Below are 20016 nucleotides of genomic sequence, written 5' to 3' on the forward strand. Positions count from 1 at the left end.
GAATTTAGTTGGGGACTATATAATGGAGAATAGTTTTTGAAGAGTTTGTTTAGATAGCTAACTTCCCTTTTGCAATCACAATACAATTTTTACTTATAAAAAATTAATATACTCACAACTTTTGGGAATATACTTATGTATACCAAGTTGTGTTTTATGTTGTCAGTCTTGTGACTAGTTTTATTGGTCAGGTGGCTGTTCTTGGATCTCCCCAGCAAGGGGTGGCTATAGTGGTGAAGAAAGCTGTGCATTTGAGGTTTTTTTCTTAGTATTCTCTCTCTTCTGAATTTGAACGTTTGAAGGAATTAAATCAAAAGTGGATGAGCTAAAAGCAGCCTATGACCGAGAAGAGTCTACAAACTTGGAAGAATATGAACCTAATACTGTAGCCAGTTTGCTGAAGCAGTATTTGCGAGACCTTCCAGAGAATCTGCTTACCAAAGAGCTTATGCCCCGATTTGAAGAGGCTTGTGGGAGGACCTCAGAGAGCGAGAAAGTGCAGGAGTTCCAGCGTTTACTCCAAGAACTGCCAGAATGTAACTATCTTCTGATCTCCTGGCTCATTGTGCACATGGACCATGTCATCGCCAAGGAACTGGAAACAAAAATGAATATACAGAACATTTCTATAGTGCTCAGTCCAACTGTCCAGGTACATGGTCTTCCCTACACGGTCCCCTCTGTTCTGACACTGGGAGGTGGAGGACACTTTCTGTCAGTCGCATATGAAGCAATTAACTGGAGAAGGTAGATAATGGATTAGCTTGGATACAGGTGTCTTTCTTTTACAGTGTGGACAGTGTTGACATGTCACATAATGAGCATAGTTGTCCTTTAGCCCGTAGCTATGTAATTTGAATATCGTACCATCTTTGCTGTGGGTTTATAAACAAGTTGCTGATGATGACAGTGATCTGTCATTAGCAGAGAGAGAAGCACTTACAGAGTTTATAGGATTTTAAAGATGATAGTTATTTCATCAGATAGCATTATTGCTTAATTATACACACACACATCAAACTCACACAAAGGGGCCTAACACTTGTTTTGTCAGGGGTTTACCCTGAGAGTTTCATTCAGATCGAGAGAGGCTATTGTAGGCCATTAGCCTGAGAACGTGCTCCAGGGAATTGAATAGTGTGTTCATCAATGTCTTTTTACAACATAAATACTTGGCTTTTCTTGATTGCTGCTCAGTTGGTGCTGTCAGAGTGCATGTTTTCCTTTAATTAGAGGTATTGATGATTTGCTCAGGTTCCCCCTAAAAAGATGATTTTTTAAAAAATTTTTAAACCTTCTTTTTGGCCAATATTCTAGGCCATCATAAATCATTGTCACTGTTACTAGGGCGTGTTTTCATTTACCAAAGATTCTTTTATTGTTCATTGATTATATTTTGGAAGTAAAATGTTTCTCAGACTTCAGTTTGACAATTCGTATTAGCTGGAATTTCTGAATCTAGTAAATATTAATTACATTGATATTTAATATTAGAGAAGATTCTGGTGTATTGTAACAGTAAGTTTTAGGTAGGAAATAACTTGTTTTATTGCAGCCAACTTCATGTCTGGGTCTTCTAGCATCTGAAAGCCTTTAACGGCAGGCTGCCTGAGTGTGCCAGGAAGCAGGTTTCTGCAGGAGTGCCTCTGCCTCAGCCCAGCTTTGCAATTGCACGTGCTGCATGTGCTCCCATTTCCCTCATGGTCCTGTTAAAAGGTCTCAAAATAAGTTGGAAATAAAAACATAAGATGTTTTAGGCTGGGCGCAGTGGCTCACACATGTAATCCTAGCACTCTGGTAGGCCAAGGCGGGAGTATTGCTCGAGGTCAGGAGTTTGAGACCAGCCTGAGCAAGAGCGAGACCCTGTTTCTACTAAGAAAGAAATTAGCCGGACAACTAAAAATGCATAGAAAAATTAGCTGGGTATGGTGGCGCATGCCTGTAGTCCCAGCCACTCGGAAGGCTGAGGCAGGAGGATCACTTGAGCCCAGGAGTTTGAGGTTGCTGTGAGCTAGGCTGACACCATGGCATTCTAGCCCAGGCAACAGAGCGAGACTCTGTCTCAAAAAAAAAAAAAAAAAAGTAAGATGTTTTAATCAGTTAATATTGTAGTGATAGAAACAAATAAATTGATGGTCATCAGCACCTGCATCCTTTTCTTGGCTTTTTTCCTTTTTAATTCATTATAGTGCTTGAGTACATGATTTAACTCACATTTTGCCATACTCTTCTTAAATTAGCCATTAATTAGCAAAGCCTGTGTTGTCACTACTGGGTAGAATTTTCATTCATGTGTCCAGGATTAAAGGATGCACTATGTGATAGATACAAATAAATGAAATAAAATCATAATTTTAATAGTTTTCTTATAAATCTTTTAATTTTTTTCTTAGATCAGCAATCGAGTCCTGTATGTGTTTTTCACACATGTGCAAGAACTCTTTGGAAATGTGGTTCTAAAGCAAGTGACAAAACCTCTGCGATGGTCTAACATGGCCACGATGCCCACACTGCCCGAGACCCAGGCCGGCATCAAGGAGGAGATCCGGAGACAGGTGTGTGCCCTCAGCCTCACACCCAAGCCCACTGCCTGCCCTGCATGGTCATCCTGGAGACAGATGTTGATCAGTCTTGCTTACTGAGCACTTGCTGCGTGATTGCAGCCATGTCAGACATGTTCCTCAGGGCACACTGAAGTCGGAAATTGCCACTTGATACTATTTCATGCCAAAGAAGATAGAATATCATGGTGGAAAGAGCATAGTTTTTAAATCAAAAGACCTGGCTTTAAATTCTTGCTTTCCTCCTAACTACCGTGTTTCCCAGAAAATAAGACAAAGTCTTATATTTATTTTTCCCTAGGGCTTCTTTTCAGAGGATGTGTTATTTTCCCCTCAAAGCCTCAACTTGTAGCATGCACAGCATGGCCGGGACCGACAGGGGGAGCTGACCTTGTTGGTACGGCTGCCCGCACCTTTCGGTCACCTCTGGGATAGTAGCTGTCACGATGGGGCAGATAAGAAGGGCTGCTTGCTTGTCTTCTTTGCCGCTCCATGACGAAATGCATGGGTTGTACAGATGGGCCGCATAGCCACGCCCATCACTACGTCTAATTTTCGGGGTAGGGCTTATATTGCACAAATGCTTAGAAATCCTGCTAGGGCTTATTTTATGGGTAGGTTTTATTTTCGGGGAAACATGGTAATAACTAGTTTTAGGCAAGTTGCTTACCCTCCTTAAGCCTTGATATTCTCATTTTAAAGTGGACTCTCCCATAGGATTGATTGACAGCTACCACAAATGGGATAAGGCATGAACCTGTCCAGGCACAGTGTAGACAGTCCCAAAATGTTTGTTTATCTGGACAAGGCTACTGTCATCAGCCATAGTTTACAGATAAGAATATTGAAATCTAGGGACGTTAAATAATTTACTCTGTGTCACATGATTACTAAGCTACAGAACCAAGTTTTGAGCCCAAATCCTGGGCTTTTTCACTATGCTACTTTGATGTAAGAAACAATGCCATGTGCTGGGGGAAGGGTACAACTGAATAAAAAAATTCAAGACTAAATAAGAAGTTTAATTATGTTAGAGTATTTATTTGCAGGCACATCATCAAATCTGTGCTTGCTTTTCTTCCCTTTCATCTGCTTTGAGCTCCCATTTCTTATTAGTTGATGATGGGGCAGGATTGAATTAACTACCAATGAACCAATATAAATTAGTGAATGAGCACCTAATTCCCAGGCAAAACAAATAATAAGGGTGCTTTTTCAATCATATCCTTGAAAAAATAATTAGTGCCATTATTTCACTCCTTTAATGAAATAAAGGATAATTGAAAAGTAGTTGATTATACATCTTTAGAAATTGCATGTGTTGTTAGCTTAAGATAGGTAGACATAGAATGATAATTAGTACTGGCATTGCTTTCTAGGAGTTTCTTTTGAATTGTTTACATCGAGATCTGCAGGGTGGGATAAAGGATTTATCTAAAGAAGAAAGATTATGGGAAGTACAAAGAATTTTGACAGCCCTCAAAAGAAAACTAAGAGAAGCAAAAAGACAGGTGAGTTAAATTTGTTATTTTGGTACATTATGTTTAAAATATAAAAGAATGCTGGAGTCTTTCATATACTATTTTAAGTTATTTTAAAAATATTATGTGTACTTGTCACTTGAAGTTCCCTTATGGGAAATTTATTCACTCAGATGTTTCTAGTTCTGGATTATTGATACTTCAGCCTGGTATCCAAATGTTTCATTTAATTTAGAAACTTTTTTTTTTTAATTTAAAAATGATTTTACTGAAAGATGTTTTGTCATTTTCTACTTGATTATACCTGTAAACACATTTCTAAGGATGAGAAGAAGGCCAGATGGGGAGATATCTTTGGAGACTGCTGGGGAGTTTGAGGCATGTAGAGTTAGTTGGCTCTTTGGCAGGGTAGTGATGAATGTGGTCTGGAAGGCCCTGGGGATCAAGAGAGACTCTGTTTACTTAAGAATAAGAAGGGGAGTATGGAACACCTGATGAGTTTGGGGCACATGAGTCAGACTTTTGATTTCCCTCTAGTTTACTGTGTGTTGCTTTGTTCTGGGACTTAGTTTGCCAGCCACACCAAGGAAACTCCAAATTTCTGGACCAATCCATGTGTAGCTTCAGCTGCAGGATCCAAACAGCACATGCAAGGAACATTAGTTAGCACTTACAGAATTGCAGAGGATGACGGGAGTTGCTGGTGTGGTTGTGTTGGAAGACAACACTAGTATTTCTGTTTCTTTGAGGTTAGAGGTCTGCGTCTGTGTGGAGGGTCGCTTTGTCAGAAGGGGCGCATTCAGGGGACTTGTGCACACGCGCTCCAGGATAAGCCATCTAGCAGAAGCTCTCTGTTGATTTTTCTTCCTTCTTTTCTCTTGCTTGCTAGATTATCTCTCTTGCTTGCTGTGCTTGTTTTGTTGTTGTTGTTTTTAAAATTTTCCCTCATGTATCAGCCTGCCAGTCAGGCCTTATTGTCTGACCTCCCGGGCGGGTTGTAATTGCTTGCCAGTCAGCCTTTAGATGAAGAGTCCCTGACCTGGGGTAGGGGTGGTGGAGGTTTGGCTTTCATTTCTCTTGCTTCTACATCTTTCTTGGATAAAGAAATCGTGATATAGCAACCAGAGCCAATATCAGAAGGGATGGGTTTACCTTCATATGAACAGTTTTCTTTTTTATATTTTTTAAATTTATTTTACCTTTTAACTTTTTTTCTTTTTCAAGGTAGTAACAGGATTTTGCATGTCGATGAATAATTTTCTTGATGCTATATTTTCATGCCTGCTCATTAAGTCATGAAATGCTCAAAAGATTCTACCAAGTTAATTTCTTTTTTTTTTTTTTTTTTTGAGATAGAGTCTCACTTTGTTGCTCAGGCTAGAGTGAGCATGGGCCACCATGCCCGGCTAATTTTTTGTATATATATTTTAGTTGGTCAATTAGTTTCTATTTTTAGTAGAGACAGGGTCTGGCTCAGGCTAGTTTTGCACTCCTGATCTTGAGCAATCCACCCGCCTCCCAGAGTGCTAGGATTACAGGCGTGAGCCACCGTGCCTGGCCCTACCAAGTTAATTTCAACTTTGAGGAATAAATGACTTTTAAAGACAAAAGTATTAAAATATATCATATTAACAGACTAAAAATAAGAGAAACCACATTATATTAGTAGATGCAGAAAAAGCATTTGACAGAATTTAATACTTATTTATGATAAAGAAACTCTCAGCAAACAACTTTTTCAGCCTGGTAAAGGGCGTCTACAAAAAATCTTCAATTCGCATCATATTTAATGGTGAAAGACTGAATGCTTTGAATAACTGGTGTATAAAGCAAGGATTTTTGCTGGTACCACTTGTTTTCAGCATTGTACTAGATGTGCTAGCCAGTGCATTAAAGCAAGAAAAAGAGGCATAAAAATTGGAGAGAAATAAGTCTTTTATTCTTGGATAACATGATCATCTACACATAAAATCCTAAGGAATCTGCAAAAAAGGAACTAATCAGTGAGTTTAGCAAGGTTATAGTATACAAAATCAGATATATAAAAATCTATTGTGTTTTTGTGTATTAGCAATTGCTAGTATATATAGAAATACAATAAACTAAAAAAGAGAGAGACCTAGATAAATGTAGAGATACATCATGCAGAAGACTCAGTATTGTTAAGCAAGATGTTAGATTTTCCCAAATCTGTAGACCCAGTCAAAATCCAAACAGGTGATTTTTTAAAAATTATTAAGCTCTTCTAAAATTTATGTGAAAATACAAATGACCTAGAATGGCCTAAACAATTTTGAAAAAGAACATAGTTGAAGGACTCATACTCTCTGATTCTGAGACTTATTATAAAAGTTATAGTAATCAAAACAGGTATTAGACAAGGATAGACAGATAGAATAGAAAGTTCAGAATAGACCTGTGTGTATATGGGTAATTGGTTTTCAACAAAGATGCTAAGATAACTCAAGGGGGAAGGGATATTCTTTTCAAAAAGTAGTGCTAGACAATTTCATGTCTACATGCAAAAAAAAAAAGAACCATGATTCTTTACATATAACATATTGGCTTGAATCATAAACTAAAAAAGCTTCCAGAAGAAAACATAGGAGAATCTGTATTGACTTTGGCTTAGGCAGTGATTTCCCAAATAGGATACAAAACCTATAAACTATAAAAGAAAAATTTGATAAATTGAATTTCATCAAAATTTTAAAACGTGGTCTTCAAAAGACACTACTAAGGAAATAAATGTTCTAGCCAAAAGCTGTGAAAAAATATTTGCAAAAATCATGTATCTATTAAAGGACTTGAAGTTGAATATTTATAAAACTCTCACAACTAAATAAGAAAACAATTCAATTTTTAAAAGGCAACAATTTGAACACACACTTACGGTAATGATAGATGGCCAATAAGTACATACACAACATTATGAAGTCATTAAGGAAATGCAAATGAAAAAGCACAATGAGATAACTTTGCATACCAACTAGAATGGCTAAAATTGAAGATACCAAGTATGGATAACAATATGGAGTTACTAAAGTTCTCACATTGCTCTTGGTGATGCTAAATGGTGCCAGCCATTTTGGAAACCAGTTTGACAGTTTCTTATAAAGTTAAACATCTGGTTACTCACCAGATGACCCAGCACTCCCACTCCTAGGAATTTATCAAAGGGAAGAAAGCACATACCCTCACAGAGCATTTACAGAATGTTTGTAATAGCTCTAGTTGTGCTAGCTAAAAACTAGAAAGAACACGAGTGTCTGTCAGCTGATGAATGGATGATAAACATGTTGGATGAACATCAGAAACAGCCAGTGAATGGATAAACACGCATACAATGACGTATTACTTAGCAGCTGCTGATGCACACAACCAAGTAGATGAATCTTAAAAGCATTGTGCTAAGCGAAAGAAGCCAGTAATCAGACTACTTACGATTGACTCAGTTTACATGAAACTCAGGAAAAGGAAAAACTACAGTGAGGGAAGCAGGTCAGCGGCTGCTAGAAGCCAGCAAATGGTGGAGGAGCCCAGGGGACTTTGGGGATGGAAATGTTCCATGGTACGATGGTGGTGGTGGTTACTTGACTGTGTACGTGTGTCAAAACTAAATGGTATGCTTAAAATTGACACCCCAATACTCTCCTCAAAAAAGTATCACAGGAGGTAATTTATGTGGAAGGGTTCCAAAAATGGTGAGCACATTACCAGAATTGAACAGTTCCCACAGTGCAGCTACAGACTAAGATGCCATGTTGTGTTCCCAGCCCCGTTACCAAATGCTCATTTACTGAGATGGTTCATCTGACTGTTACTGTTATTTTTCTAATTCCAGGAAATGAGAAGGAAACTTCTAGATTGGTGATGGTGTGAATTTGTTGAATATATGTTACATATAGGCCGACCAGTTCTTTTTCTTTTGTCTTACTTGACAGGAGTGTGAAACCAAGTTTGCACAAGAGATAGCCAGTCTTTCAAAAGAGGATGTTTCCAAAGAAGAAATGAATGAAAATGAAGAAGTTATAAATATTCTCCTTGCCCAGGTGAGCTAAAACTCTTTTTTCTGTTTTGTAAGACTCTTAATGGTCATTTAAAAATTATAATTTGAGCAGCTCAGCTACAGAAGTGTGAATCTTTTAACCAAAATTGTAAAATGGGTCCAGATACTGTGGCTCACAGCTGTAATCCCAGCACTTTGGGAGGCTGAGGCAGGACAATTGCTTTAGCCTGGGAGTTTGAGGTTACATTGAGCTGTGACTACAGCCTTGCACTCCAGCCTGGGCAATAGACCAGTCTCTTAAGAAAATTGTGAAATGATTTAGAGAGACTGTGCTTGTTATTTTTGGCCTTACCTTTATGTTGTGTTTACTAAAGTGTTTGGCTGTAGAGGAAGAAACTCCCTTTTACTGAGTAATTCCTGCTTATTGGGCATTGTTTTAGGAGCTTTACTCAATCTCGTTTAGTCTACACACAGGTCTGAGCTATAGGTCTTGTCCCTAATTTAAATATTAATGGTGTTTGTTCCATATTAATGAGATCAGACTTTAATGGATATTTTAAAACCTGTTGTTCCTGACATTGTGAAGCCTGGGATCCTTGAAATCTAGTGGTATAGATTTTAACCTGTACTTGTTGCTAGTAAGACCTTTTAGGTATTTTGATTTTATTCTTTGCAGGCAAAAGTCAATTGTTGGAGGTAAATTATCTTATTAATCCTTCATTGTCCCTTGAGTTACCTACTGTTTTCCAGGTGTGGAGCTGAAGATAAACTCATCTTTTTTCTTTTTGAATTTCTCAAGTCAACCTCACTCTGTTCTGGAACTTCCCAGAGTTTAAATCAGAAAGAAATGAAGTTCTAGGCTCTGACAATATTGTGTCTAGACTTCCATAAACTCATGTATGTGGTTTACCTAAAATCCTACATGTTTCAGTCCTTTTCTGTCACTTCTAAAAAATGCATTGTTTTGCCTAGTGGGGACACAGAACAGTTTTGCCCCAAGAAGAGAATGAAGGCCCAGGTTGTGTGTTTATTTCAGGGTTGAAAAATGCTGATATTTCTTGGAATGTTAGCTTTAATAGGTATGCTGAAGTAAAGGAAAAACATCTGTGTGTTCAAAAACATTTGGGAAATGCTTTGTATAGTGTGTCTAAGAGAGGTTCTTAGTGCTTCTTGGCGCTATGAGTAATTTATTTTGGAATGTGACCTTGGCATCTTTCAAGTTTAACCATAAGTACTTGTCCTCTCAGAACCTATTCCTTTGGAAAGAAATGTCTGCATCTGGGTCCCCACATGCACAACCACGTTTCCATTACCCACTAAGTTTGTTTGTGTTGGTTCTTTTCTCTAGGTGGGAAGGGTTCTCCAGATCTTGGGCAGATGGGGATTTTTTCCATTCTTTGCATAAAACTGGCGACCTAATCAGTTTTAGAAAAGGCTGTTCTGTTCGGGCAGAATCCTTACTGTTTACGTATTATCTCTGGGGACCTGGCCTGGGAGCACGGTGGCTCGTGGTGAGGAAAGACAGTCTCTGTGATGCTTTGTCCCTCACGCTGATCTACCTTGGAGGTGACACTGACAGAGCCACATGCCTCCTGGCTGTGGCACTATTGAAGGCCACCATGGCCCTAAATGTATCACTTTGCTGAGAGACGGGAGGGCATTGAGGACAGACTGGGAGGCTGAAGCAGATTTCCCTTGGGCCCCGGCCGCCCATGTGCCTGCAGGCCTCACGGGCCTTTGCAGGGGACGTGGAGTTCCTGCCCGCACTTTGTTGTTGAGAAAAACCTCGTAATTCCTTCAAAGTAACTTTGTTCACCTCTTTTCAAAGAAGCCTTTTCTTGGCCATAAGGAAACAGGGCACTTTTTGGTTGTGCACACGTAACTCGCGTGGTCAACACTGTGTGGGGCGAAAGAGTTCAGGGCAACGTGTGAGACTCCAGGAAGGTGACATTTCCTAGACTAAAACTCTCAGAGGTGTTCACCAGTGACCATGGTCTATTTTAGGAGAATGAGATCCTGACTGAGCAGGAGGAGCTCCTGGCCATGGAGCAGTTTCTGCGCCGGCAGATTGCCTCAGAAAAAGAAGAGATCGAGCGCCTCAGAGCGGAGATTGCCGAAATCCAGAGGTAAAGGAAAGCGGGGGGGTTTGAAGTTTCCGAGAGTGTTTATTTAACTAAAAACATAATTGTTTCAGCTCTTAGACTTTCCTATAAAATAATTAGGCACTTGAACTTAATCACGTCAAGTGTCCCATGGCCGGCGTGGTGCTACGCCGGCCACGCACGCCCTGAGCTCCGCCCTCTCCCCCGCAGCCGCCAGCAGCACGGCCGGAGCGAGACCGAGGAGTACTCCTCCGAGAGCGAGAGTGAGAGTGAGGATGAAGAGGAGCTGCAGATCATTCTGGAAGATCTACAGAGACAGAATGAGGAGCTGGAAGTGAGTTTTGAAAGGAAATGGCCAAGAAGCATACTAACTTCTAGAAAGGTGTAGAGACCACAGTTCCCCTGAGAATTGTCCTCCTTTTCCTTGGTTACCAGCTGGGAGGCTGGGTGGAGGGCGACGTCCCACCCGGAGTGTGTGGGGCCCCGGCCGAGTCAAGGCTTCGGTGCCTTCAGTGGCCACACCGACCTTTCTCTTTCCAGCGTAAAGATGAGCGTCGCCTGACGGTGCCAGTGTGCGCGGCTCTGAATGGTCTGCTCTCTGTTCCCAGAGAGGATGGACAGAGAAAGAAACGCTAGTGGAAGGAGCAGAGTCTCCTAATCTCCCTGTGGGCAAAGCCAGGGGCGCTGTCTTCTCTCGGCCGCGGCGTGAGGCAGTGGTGCAGTGGGAGCTGGTGCTGGGAGGCTGTGGACGCCGCCCAGCGAGGAGAAGGGGGCAGGGCTACAGGGCTAGGTCAGAGTTTTCCTCCGCACCCCAAGTCAGACATTGCCCACACATGTTTTGCCTAAGCGTCATCTTAGAGACGCTTAGAGAAGACGTCCTCTTTACAGAAAGGGATCTGAGAACAGAGAGCTGGCTCTGCTTCCCTCTTTCAGGTGTGTTCAGTGGCGGGGCGAACCTGAGCCACACCCTGCATAGAAAACCAGAATTCCATAGCAAACCACCGCCCACAAAAGTCCTCTCCGCACAGCCCGTGGGCAGAGTTCAGAGAGGTGCCCGGCAAGGTTAGAGGTCGAGGCACTCACGCAACAGGAATGTGCTGTCGGGAGAAGCGAGCTGGTGTTGAGGCCTGAGTCGCTGGCACAGAAGTTCTGTGGAAAGCCCTGGCATTGGCACCTTACTTGCTTTCTTAGGATTTTAATGTGATCTGTAAAATGTTAGTAGGACAACATAATCCAGAGTTACCATACTTGGGGTCTGGACTGAACTGCTGTAACAGAGAGAGTGACGTGGTGCTTTACACGAGACGGTGGTATTTTTTGAGTGGTGGGCCGTCCTGTCCTGTTGTCCTCCACGCGGGCTTTTTCCACTTGGGGTCCAAAGGGGCTGCTCTACGTCTTGCTCACTCTGAGTCAGCAGGAAGGGGGAAAGGAATCCGAGCATGTCCTTGTGCAAGTGGAACTCAGCACCTGCATTCGTCCACATTCTCAAAGGATTAGTGTCGTGGCCGTATGTAGCAGCAAGGGAGGCTGGACAGTGCCGTGGAAGGAGGAAGCAGGGGCGTTGATGGCTGCCACAGAAGTGGGGGTCAGCAGAGGTCAGCAGGAGGATGGGCTTAGCGCCTGTTTTGCATTACCTAAACTTTGCTGAGTGCGGATTATTTAGAATTGATAATATCTTTTGTTTGACTAGGGAGCATATTTCAGATTTAAAGTAATGTCATTCACAAAAGACAAAGGATATTCACTTTTGAGACAAATCTAGGTTTTTATCCTATCTCTAACTCCCTCTCTAATTGCTACTAAAATTACTTTTATTTTCCTCCTTGTTTAAGGGCTGTTCTGAAGCCAGTACAAATTTTTGAGTTAAGTGTATTTTAAATACTAGAATACTTAATTATTAAACTGATTGCTTTCTGTGGGTACATTGATGTTTTCCGTGTGTTTGCTGTTCAGTACTGGGAGGGCTGTTACATTCCCCCACCCTGAGCACGGTGTCCGCGTGCTCACCTGCAGACTCAGTCCGGGTCTGTCTCCTGCAGGCACCCTTGCTAACTGTTCTCTGCTCCTGACCTTTGTCCTTCTGCCTCCTCCTCAAGTGGTAACTGCCCTTTCTGTCCTTCCTCAAGATAAAGAACAATGACTTGAACCAGGCGATCCACGAGGAGCGCGAGGCCATCATTGAGCTGCGCGTGCAGCTCCGCCTGCTGCAGATGCAGCGCGCCAAGTCAGAGCAGCCGGCGCCGGAGGACAAGGAGCCCGAGCGGCGCGGGGGTGCGGCTCAGCCGCCCCGGGACGGCGTCCTTGAGGCCAAAGCAGCTAAAGAGCAGCCAAAGGCAGGCAAGGAGCAAGCAAAGCCGTCGCCAAGCAAGGACAGGAAGGAGACGCCCATCTGAGCAGCCTGGCATGGTCGCCATGGAATCCTCTAGCCGTAGAGGGACCTGTGCATCTTACTGTAACCCGAGAGCCGAGGGCGCGGCTCTCCTGCTGTACATTCTGTAAAGACGTCTTCTCTTCCCAGAGACCCTTCCTCTCTCGCATCTGACCCCTCCATCAGGCTCAGGTCCCACGGGAGGTTGAAGCAGAGGGCGGCTGCAGGCTGGTAGGGGACAGATGAGTTTTCCAGATAGTGTCAGCTTATTTGAAGATTAATTTTCTTTGTTAAAATAACCGTTTTAACCCTTGAGTGGCTTCTTTTTAAACCAAAAATCGTCTTTCTTTGCTTTTTAATCACAGCAGAATCAGGATCTCTTTCTCATTCAAGGGGGAACCCAGCCAGGTCAGTGCTGCGCCTGCCTGTGGCCCGCCCGTGTCCTGCCCCCAGGACTTCTGCGGACCTGTCACTCTTGCTTGTGCCTTTCACACCTTCTCGGTGCAGATTACACAACGGGGGAGCTGCCTCATGTTTCCTGACTGGCCAGAACAGCTCCTACTGGGGTTCCCATTACCCACCCACAACTCTCTCTTGACAGTTTCAAACCACAGTCCCTGAGCCCGAGTCACCAGGATGGCCTGATGTGGTCGCAGAGGCTGCCTGTGGAGCCTGCCCAGCCGCCCTGGGCAGCACAGGCCCCATTCCGGCCTGCGACTCACTGCCACGGCCAGCAGAGGCTTCTCCCTGGGTGGGCAGGGAGGGGGCCGCCCCGATCTGCGCCCACACACAGGGTGTGTCCCAACCGCACATCTGTCACATGACTGACCTTCCATTAGAGACAGAATGACTCCGGTTGCTTGCTTGGGCTAGAATGTACACGTCTCCTTGCCTGAATAAGCCATATATATGCTTTTAAACGAAAGTTTGAAATTACCATATTGTCTCAGTGAACCTACTGGTGGACTCCCGATTGACAAGACTGAGCAATAGAAACAGATCCCTTTCCTTTAATGATAGCTGCGACTCACCGCCCCGCTCCCCTGCGTCTAGTCCATAGATCAGGGGTGCTCGGAGGCTCTGGGAGGCTGGGCTCCGGCGGCGGCGACTGTCAGAGTGAGTGGCCCGTGAGACTGGCCAGGTCTCGCGGCTGGGAAGAAACTCCCACACACTCACAGGACGGAAACAACCCCACACGAGGGCTCTCTCCTCCTCCTAGTTAGTATTTATTTTCAGCACCTGTTTGATGCGGTTTTTTATCCTCTACCTATTGCACTGTTGTGACTTATTGGCCATTATTTGATTTTTGTACGAAGAAAAGCTTTGTTATAGAAATCAGCATACTATTTTTTTAAATCTGGAGAGAAGATATTCTGGTGACTGAAAGTACGGCCAGGGGTCAGACACGCGTGTGAACGCCTTCTCGCTGTCCTGTCGGTCCTAGTGCGCTCGCTTTGCAGCTGCTGGCAATATCGAAGGTTCCTTTTTTGTTTGTGTAAACTCTAATTTCTATCAAGGTGTCATGGATTTTTAAAATCAGTATTTCATTACAAATGTCTCAGTGTTGGTTAATTAACTTTTGCCAGGACCATTATTGATCAAGCAAATAAATTCAACAGCCATTTGGGAAAAAGAAAAGCTTCTAGTTTTTTGTGTGCACATTCTTTGAAATAGTTGAGCACCCTTTGGCTGGTAAGGAGTTGGCTTGGGTACTTCTTCAAGGTCAAGAGTGAACATGTTTTAGGCATCCCTCCCCTCTGTGGACTTGAGCACCCTGGGGTCCTAGTGTCTGTGCTGAGGCCACCGAAGCCATCTCCCACCTTCCTCAACCCCTGCTGCTGCCACCTGGGCCTGGGTTTGGGTCTGCAAGTTCCAGTGAGCAGTCCCTAGGCCCCCTAGGAACCAGCCCAAGTCACCTGGCTGCAGGGCCCCAGGTGTCATGCTTTACAGATATTTGCATTTCAAAAGTGAAATTAGGACTCAGCACAAGCCAACCACCATTAGCTTGTCTGGGATAGACTGGCCTAGAATAAAAATGAAGTTTCATTTGCTTTTTTACTTTAAAAATTCCACAATTAAAATATGTGTCATTTTTTAAAGCTTAGACAAACATCTGGCTTCTCTTTTGTGTACAAGGTGTCCCTGTAGTTGAGTTCTGGGACGGTAAGCTTATGCAGTGGAGTTCTCCTTTACGGGAGGTCTCGCCCACCCTGGTGTAGCTGCACGCGGCTCTGGGAGCAGCTGCCCTGGTAGGATCTTGTGCTTACCTCATAGTTTTCTTCTCACTGCAGCTAATTATAATACGAGTCCACACTTGTAGGTAAGGCGGGTGTCATCCCTGGGGTGTTCTAGACTAGAGCTCAGGTGACCCAGGAAGCGAGACGGAACCTGGGCGGGGTGGGGTGCGGGGACAGAGAGACCCGTACACGACACACACAAGGGCTCTCTTCAGGAGCAGTGAGTGTGCTGCTATGTTCCTGGCCCCCCAAGCCTGCAAAATGATGGATACTAACTGCAGTCTGGTGACTTCGTTGTCACTAGACTAGCATGACTCAAAAGAGGGTATTCTATTCATAGTGTGGTAAAAATGGGAAGAGAACTAACTTTATTTATAGTGAGCTCTAGTTTGTTTTCTGGGCTAACTCTTCACCTCTGCTCAGACTTTCAGCCCCTGGCCAGTGTCATCTCTGTGATGTCTCCGAACTCCCTGCCGCAGCAGATGTCAGGCGTCGCCCTTGGCTCCCACAGCGCTTAGTTCAGGCACCTGGCACTGCTGCAACTCTGTCGGGCCAGGCTTCCAGAGAAACGTGTGTACTGGAAAAAGTGTGGGGTCCTGGCAGGAAAGTCCTCGCTGTACCCCACGTCTTCATGACCTCCTAGAAGCCATCTTGTTGAACTTCAGTTTCCTCTTTGGCAAAACTGAAAATAATCCTGCCTTCGAAAGGCTGTTGGATTAATGGAGGATGAAGTGCCTGGTGTTGGGGGTTTTAGTTAGCTTCATACTCAATTTCATTTTCCCTGCAGGATGTGATCCATGTCTTAGTCATCATTGCGTTAAACTTTATGGTGCAGACCTCTGAGTCACAGGGATGACTCAAGGTTCACAAAGTGAGCTGTGACCCAGACTACCTGCCGGCCAGTGTCCAAGCAGGAGACAGGACCCAAGCTGAGGTGAGACCTGCAGCGTGTTGCAGCCTGCACTGCCACCGCTTGCCCTGGGACCCAGAGGGGGACACAGCCGAGCAGCGTCCAGAGGCATAGAACGGGAGGCAAGCGGGCTTCTCTGAACCGGCACCAGCTCCCGCCTTTGGGGCCAGAGCCCGGGAGCGAAAGGCAGGAGACTGCTGAACACTCAGCTGCAATTGGAGAAAGCAAGGATCTCCCTTTGGGAGGGTGTCTCTAGCCCTCTGAAGAGGGTCACCCCAATAATTCTTGAGTTTCTCATGTGGGGATTAAAAAATCACATTACTGCTTTTAAGAATGTTCAATGACAGCGTGACAGCATTAGCTCGGCCTGGGAGGCAGGCGGGGGCCGCCATTCACCTCTTGCTGGTGAGGCCCAAAGACCACGTGCTGAGGGGGGTCTTCCTCCAGGACGGAAGGACTCCCAGAAGAGGAGGGTGGCAGAGCGCTGCCTGGGCTGGCACCTGCTCACTCGGGTCCACCTTGCTGCAGGGCTGCCGTGTAAAACACAGGACACCCTCACACATGAATGCAGATCGAAATGGGGACTTCATTATGTCCCATGCAGTTCACTTAACTGGGTGTCCTGCACTTTGTGAGCAAAATCACTTTGATATGATTTGCTCACATCCCGCCCCCCTGCCTTAGGGCTGCCGGTGGTGGCTGCAGAAGGGGGCTGTGATTTGGAGGCTGGACAGGCAGGGCCATTATCATCTGAGGGAAACAGAAGCAGGCACAGGACAGGGTACATGCTGAAGGAATCGAGTAGCTCGGACTCGGGAGGGGAAGGAAGGGGTGAGAAATGCAAGGTCTGGCTCTTGCCAAGAATTTTGAGATTGTGGGAGCAGTCGCTGAGCAAAGGTAAATGGTGTGATACTGACCACTGGGCTGCCTGTACTTGGGCACAAAAGGAAGCAGCTGAGACAGTGAGCCCAGGGGAATGTTCTGGGGCCACTGGACGGGCAGTCACACTGATCCGGCATCCTTGGAACCTGAGTGACCCTGGCTGCCCCTGAGGTGGCCACAATGCCACCAAAGCCCACTGTGGTCATGACATCCTGTGACCATCACCAGTGGTCCTGTGGGCACCGATACTTAGTGTGTGAAAGTGCTGACTTGCAACTGAGGACATAAAATCCAAATATTAAACGTTTAAAATCCTTTCGATCACGATGAATTATCAAAATTACGTAGTTAATCTGGAAAAGGTGAAGTCCCACACCACCAAATTCTCCTAAGTGTTTGCTATTCAAAGGTGTCGCCTTGGTTCTTGTTAGGAATGCTGGGTCTCACCCACCCTAGACCCAGAGTCAGAATCTGCACTTGAATAAGGTCCCCAAGAGGCTTAGATACACCCTCATGGGTGTATCTGAGGGGCACCTTTCCAAATTCCCTAGCATTTAAAAGCCGTAAAAGAAATCCCCCAGGCAAATCTTAATAAATGACCATCCAGAAAAGCTGGCCAGCAGTCTTCCAGCACTGCCCGGCTGTCCCTTGGTGTTCTGCCAGCACCAGGGCAGACCCTCCTCTGGCGGCCTGGGTGGTTAGCAGCGGCTGGCGCGACTCCTGGACCTGCGTCTGCCTGGTCTGGTGACCATGTTCCTCTCCCTCCTCAGCATCTGCTGCAGAATATTCCCTGCAGACCTTCCTGTTCTGCAAGCTTGCATCCTCGGCCTGTGAGGGTGACTAAAGAGCCGGCCTGCTCTTCACTGTCCAAGGCTGGGGCCACAGGACAGGATTTGGAGCCACAGGACAGTCCTCTGGGGACACACGAGCTCAGATCAGGAATTTCTGGCAAGAACTGCTCCCGATTTTCTCATGCAACATCTAAAGATGCTACTCAATAATTGTTTTATATTCAAACAACAATTATTAGTAACACTAAAGCTGATGAGGATGAAATACTCAGATGGTAAAATTACAAAAAGCCACAGGGATCAAATCAGGCCAACTTTAAATCAACAAATTTTACCTAAAAGAAAAAAAGATTTGGTAGAAATAAACACACAGGAATGTTGAAAAACATCACATGGACTAAAAACCTCATCACTGATCATTTGTCAAGTTTTCTAGGAAAAGAATTTTTATTTTTCTTAACCACTTCGGTACGAGCATCAGCTATAGGCGACAGCCACAGATGAGGGCGCACAGCCAAGCGTCGACGTTAGCCGACAGCTGTGATAGGACTTTTCTAATTTTTCATTTATCAAAATAAAATTGTGAACATTTAAAAATAACGTAATAAAAACATATATGTATATGTTACCTATTCTGATTTACGTTACAAATAAAGCTGCCTATAAAGTGAAACAAGCTTTCAGTGCTTTAAAGCTTTCCTCACCACACACGAGCAAAACTACACACGCGCAAAACGGATTCGTCGTCAATGCGCAGCACACACTACTGCGGGAAGGTTTCACAGCCGGTGAGCACCGTGCCGGAGTGGTTAACGACAGTCTCACCCTGCCACTCAGGCTGGAATGCAGTGGCACAATCATAGCTCATTGCAGCCCTGAACTCCTGGGCCTCAGCTCCCAAAGTGCTGGGATTACAGGTGTGAGCCACTGCATCCAGTGGAAGAGAATTCTTAAGGAAAATGATTTCTGCATGACAAAATTGATTTATTCTCTGTAGAAAACGGACAAGGGGCCAGGTGTGGTGGCCCACACCTGTAACCCCGGCACCTTGGGGGCCGGGCTGAGAGGATCGCTTGAGGCCAAGGGTTGAAAGCAGCTGGGCAACATAGCAAGGTCCTGTCTGGGGCGGGGGGGGGGGGGGGGGGGGAGGAGATAAAGGCATTAAACTGGCTTAGTGGAGTTCAGTGCAGAAAATACACAGAAATTTTTCATTGTTAAGATTTTTATTTAGTCAGAATATTCTCAAGGTCAAGACCTCCATATTCAAGAGATCACAAAATTGCCTCAGTTTTGGAGTTTCTGATACAGGGAATTGAGACAGGCCTCCTTCCCACCCTCATCTAAACTAGAACCTGGTTTTCTAGGGAGGAAAAGACAGCCCTCTGTAGGCCCTGCCCCTCCAGGTCACCATGACAAAGGCCTGGCCACCTCGACTGGGGCTCCTTGTGGCCCTGGCTGTTGGTCTAGCAGGATAACAAGGGCTGACAGCAGATGTCTCAAGTCTTGCTTTTCCACATTAATTCCAGACTCAATTTCTACTCTGAGTCAGAGGATTAATTTTAAAGGGGCTATCTACTTGGCTTTGAGTCACTGGGATGTCCCCTCTCTCTCCCTTTGACTCACTGCTTCCCGGTGTCCTGGAACCTTGCATGGAACCCCCAGCTCCTTCCCCTATAGGCTCATCTCACCCTAGATAAGGTGGGACCCGAACCAACCAGGTGTGAGAATGGAGTTCAGGAAATGCTACCCCAAAATATGCCGCTCTGATAAGCTGATGACTTCAAACTGAGGGCACCTGGGGAACAGCCACGGGGAGGGGACTGGTCCTCCAAAACAGGCTCGATGTCATTGAGCTCCCTCCTGGGAGTCTCTCATACAGAAGTCACCTGTTCTTCTGATGGCCCATTAATCTTTCCCCCAAATCATGTCCCCTCCCCGAAATCACCTTCATCCCCTGCCTGTCCTCACGAGTCTCTAAGCTTCTAGATCTCACTGGGTGTGGGGTGTTCATCCCTCCATGTCATGCTCCTGTGCACATAAGAAATTCGTGCACCTTTTCTCGTGTTAACTTGTCCACAGTCAGTTTATTTAACAGACTCAATTACTGAACCCCTAGAGGGTACAGGGAAGGTCTTCTCTCCCCTGCAAGAAGAGTGGGTGCCACACTTGCCCAGTGCCTGCTAGGCACACTGAAGAGTCCACTCCATGACAAGAGCTGGCAGCTTTAGCTCTTCATGGCATGGTGGCTTTCTCAGGAACTCAACACTTGCCAATTTAGAGTTAGAGGGTTTTAGAAAAACTACAGTGGTCTGGCATCACAGAAATATTTCCAAGAATTCAGGACAAAGGTCACGTGCAAAGGGTAGCTACTTCACAGCCAGCCCTCCAGAGTCCAACGGAAGTCTGGTTCTCTGGGGGCTGGGTGGTCAGTGAGGGACACAGACATGCACAACCTGAGTGTCCACTATCAGAAGCTCACGAACAACTCCCACATGAGGAGAGGGTGCCGTGACCCAGGACCAAGCCAGGCCGGGCAGGAAGAGGGGTCCACACCACATGTACCTGCAGGGGAGGGCTAGGAAGAGAGGGGAGAACGCCTGGCAGTGACCAGCGCAGTGACTAATAAGCTATTTGGATAAATAAGCTTTCTCCTGCATTCTCAGCCACTCAGAAGT

At 45.0% G+C, this 20016-nt stretch overlaps 1 protein-coding gene across 2 annotated transcripts in view; it reads left to right on the plus strand.

Moving 5' to 3' along the window:
- RALBP1 (ralA binding protein 1) overlaps window positions 1-14159 on the plus strand; it is a 51662-nt gene extending 37503 nt beyond the window's left edge. For both annotated transcript variants that reach the window (XM_075993683.1, XM_012746133.3), the window contains 7 exons: window positions 303-652; window positions 2394-2555; window positions 3941-4072; window positions 7987-8094; window positions 10056-10177; window positions 10364-10487; window positions 12280-14159. In XM_075993683.1, coding sequence (XP_075849798.1) covers window positions 303-652; window positions 2394-2555; window positions 3941-4072; window positions 7987-8094; window positions 10056-10177; window positions 10364-10487; window positions 12280-12546 — 1265 coding nt within the window. In that variant the 3' untranslated portion in view covers window positions 12547-14159. The remainder of the gene's footprint in view (window positions 1-302; window positions 653-2393; window positions 2556-3940; window positions 4073-7986; window positions 8095-10055; window positions 10178-10363; window positions 10488-12279) is intronic.
- The last annotated feature ends 5857 nt before the right edge of the window (window positions 14160-20016 follow it).

Source organism: Microcebus murinus, chromosome 17 (assembly GCF_040939455.1).
Source record: "Microcebus murinus isolate Inina chromosome 17, M.murinus_Inina_mat1.0, whole genome shotgun sequence".
Classification (NCBI taxonomy): Eukaryota; Metazoa; Chordata; class Mammalia; order Primates; family Cheirogaleidae; genus Microcebus; species Microcebus murinus.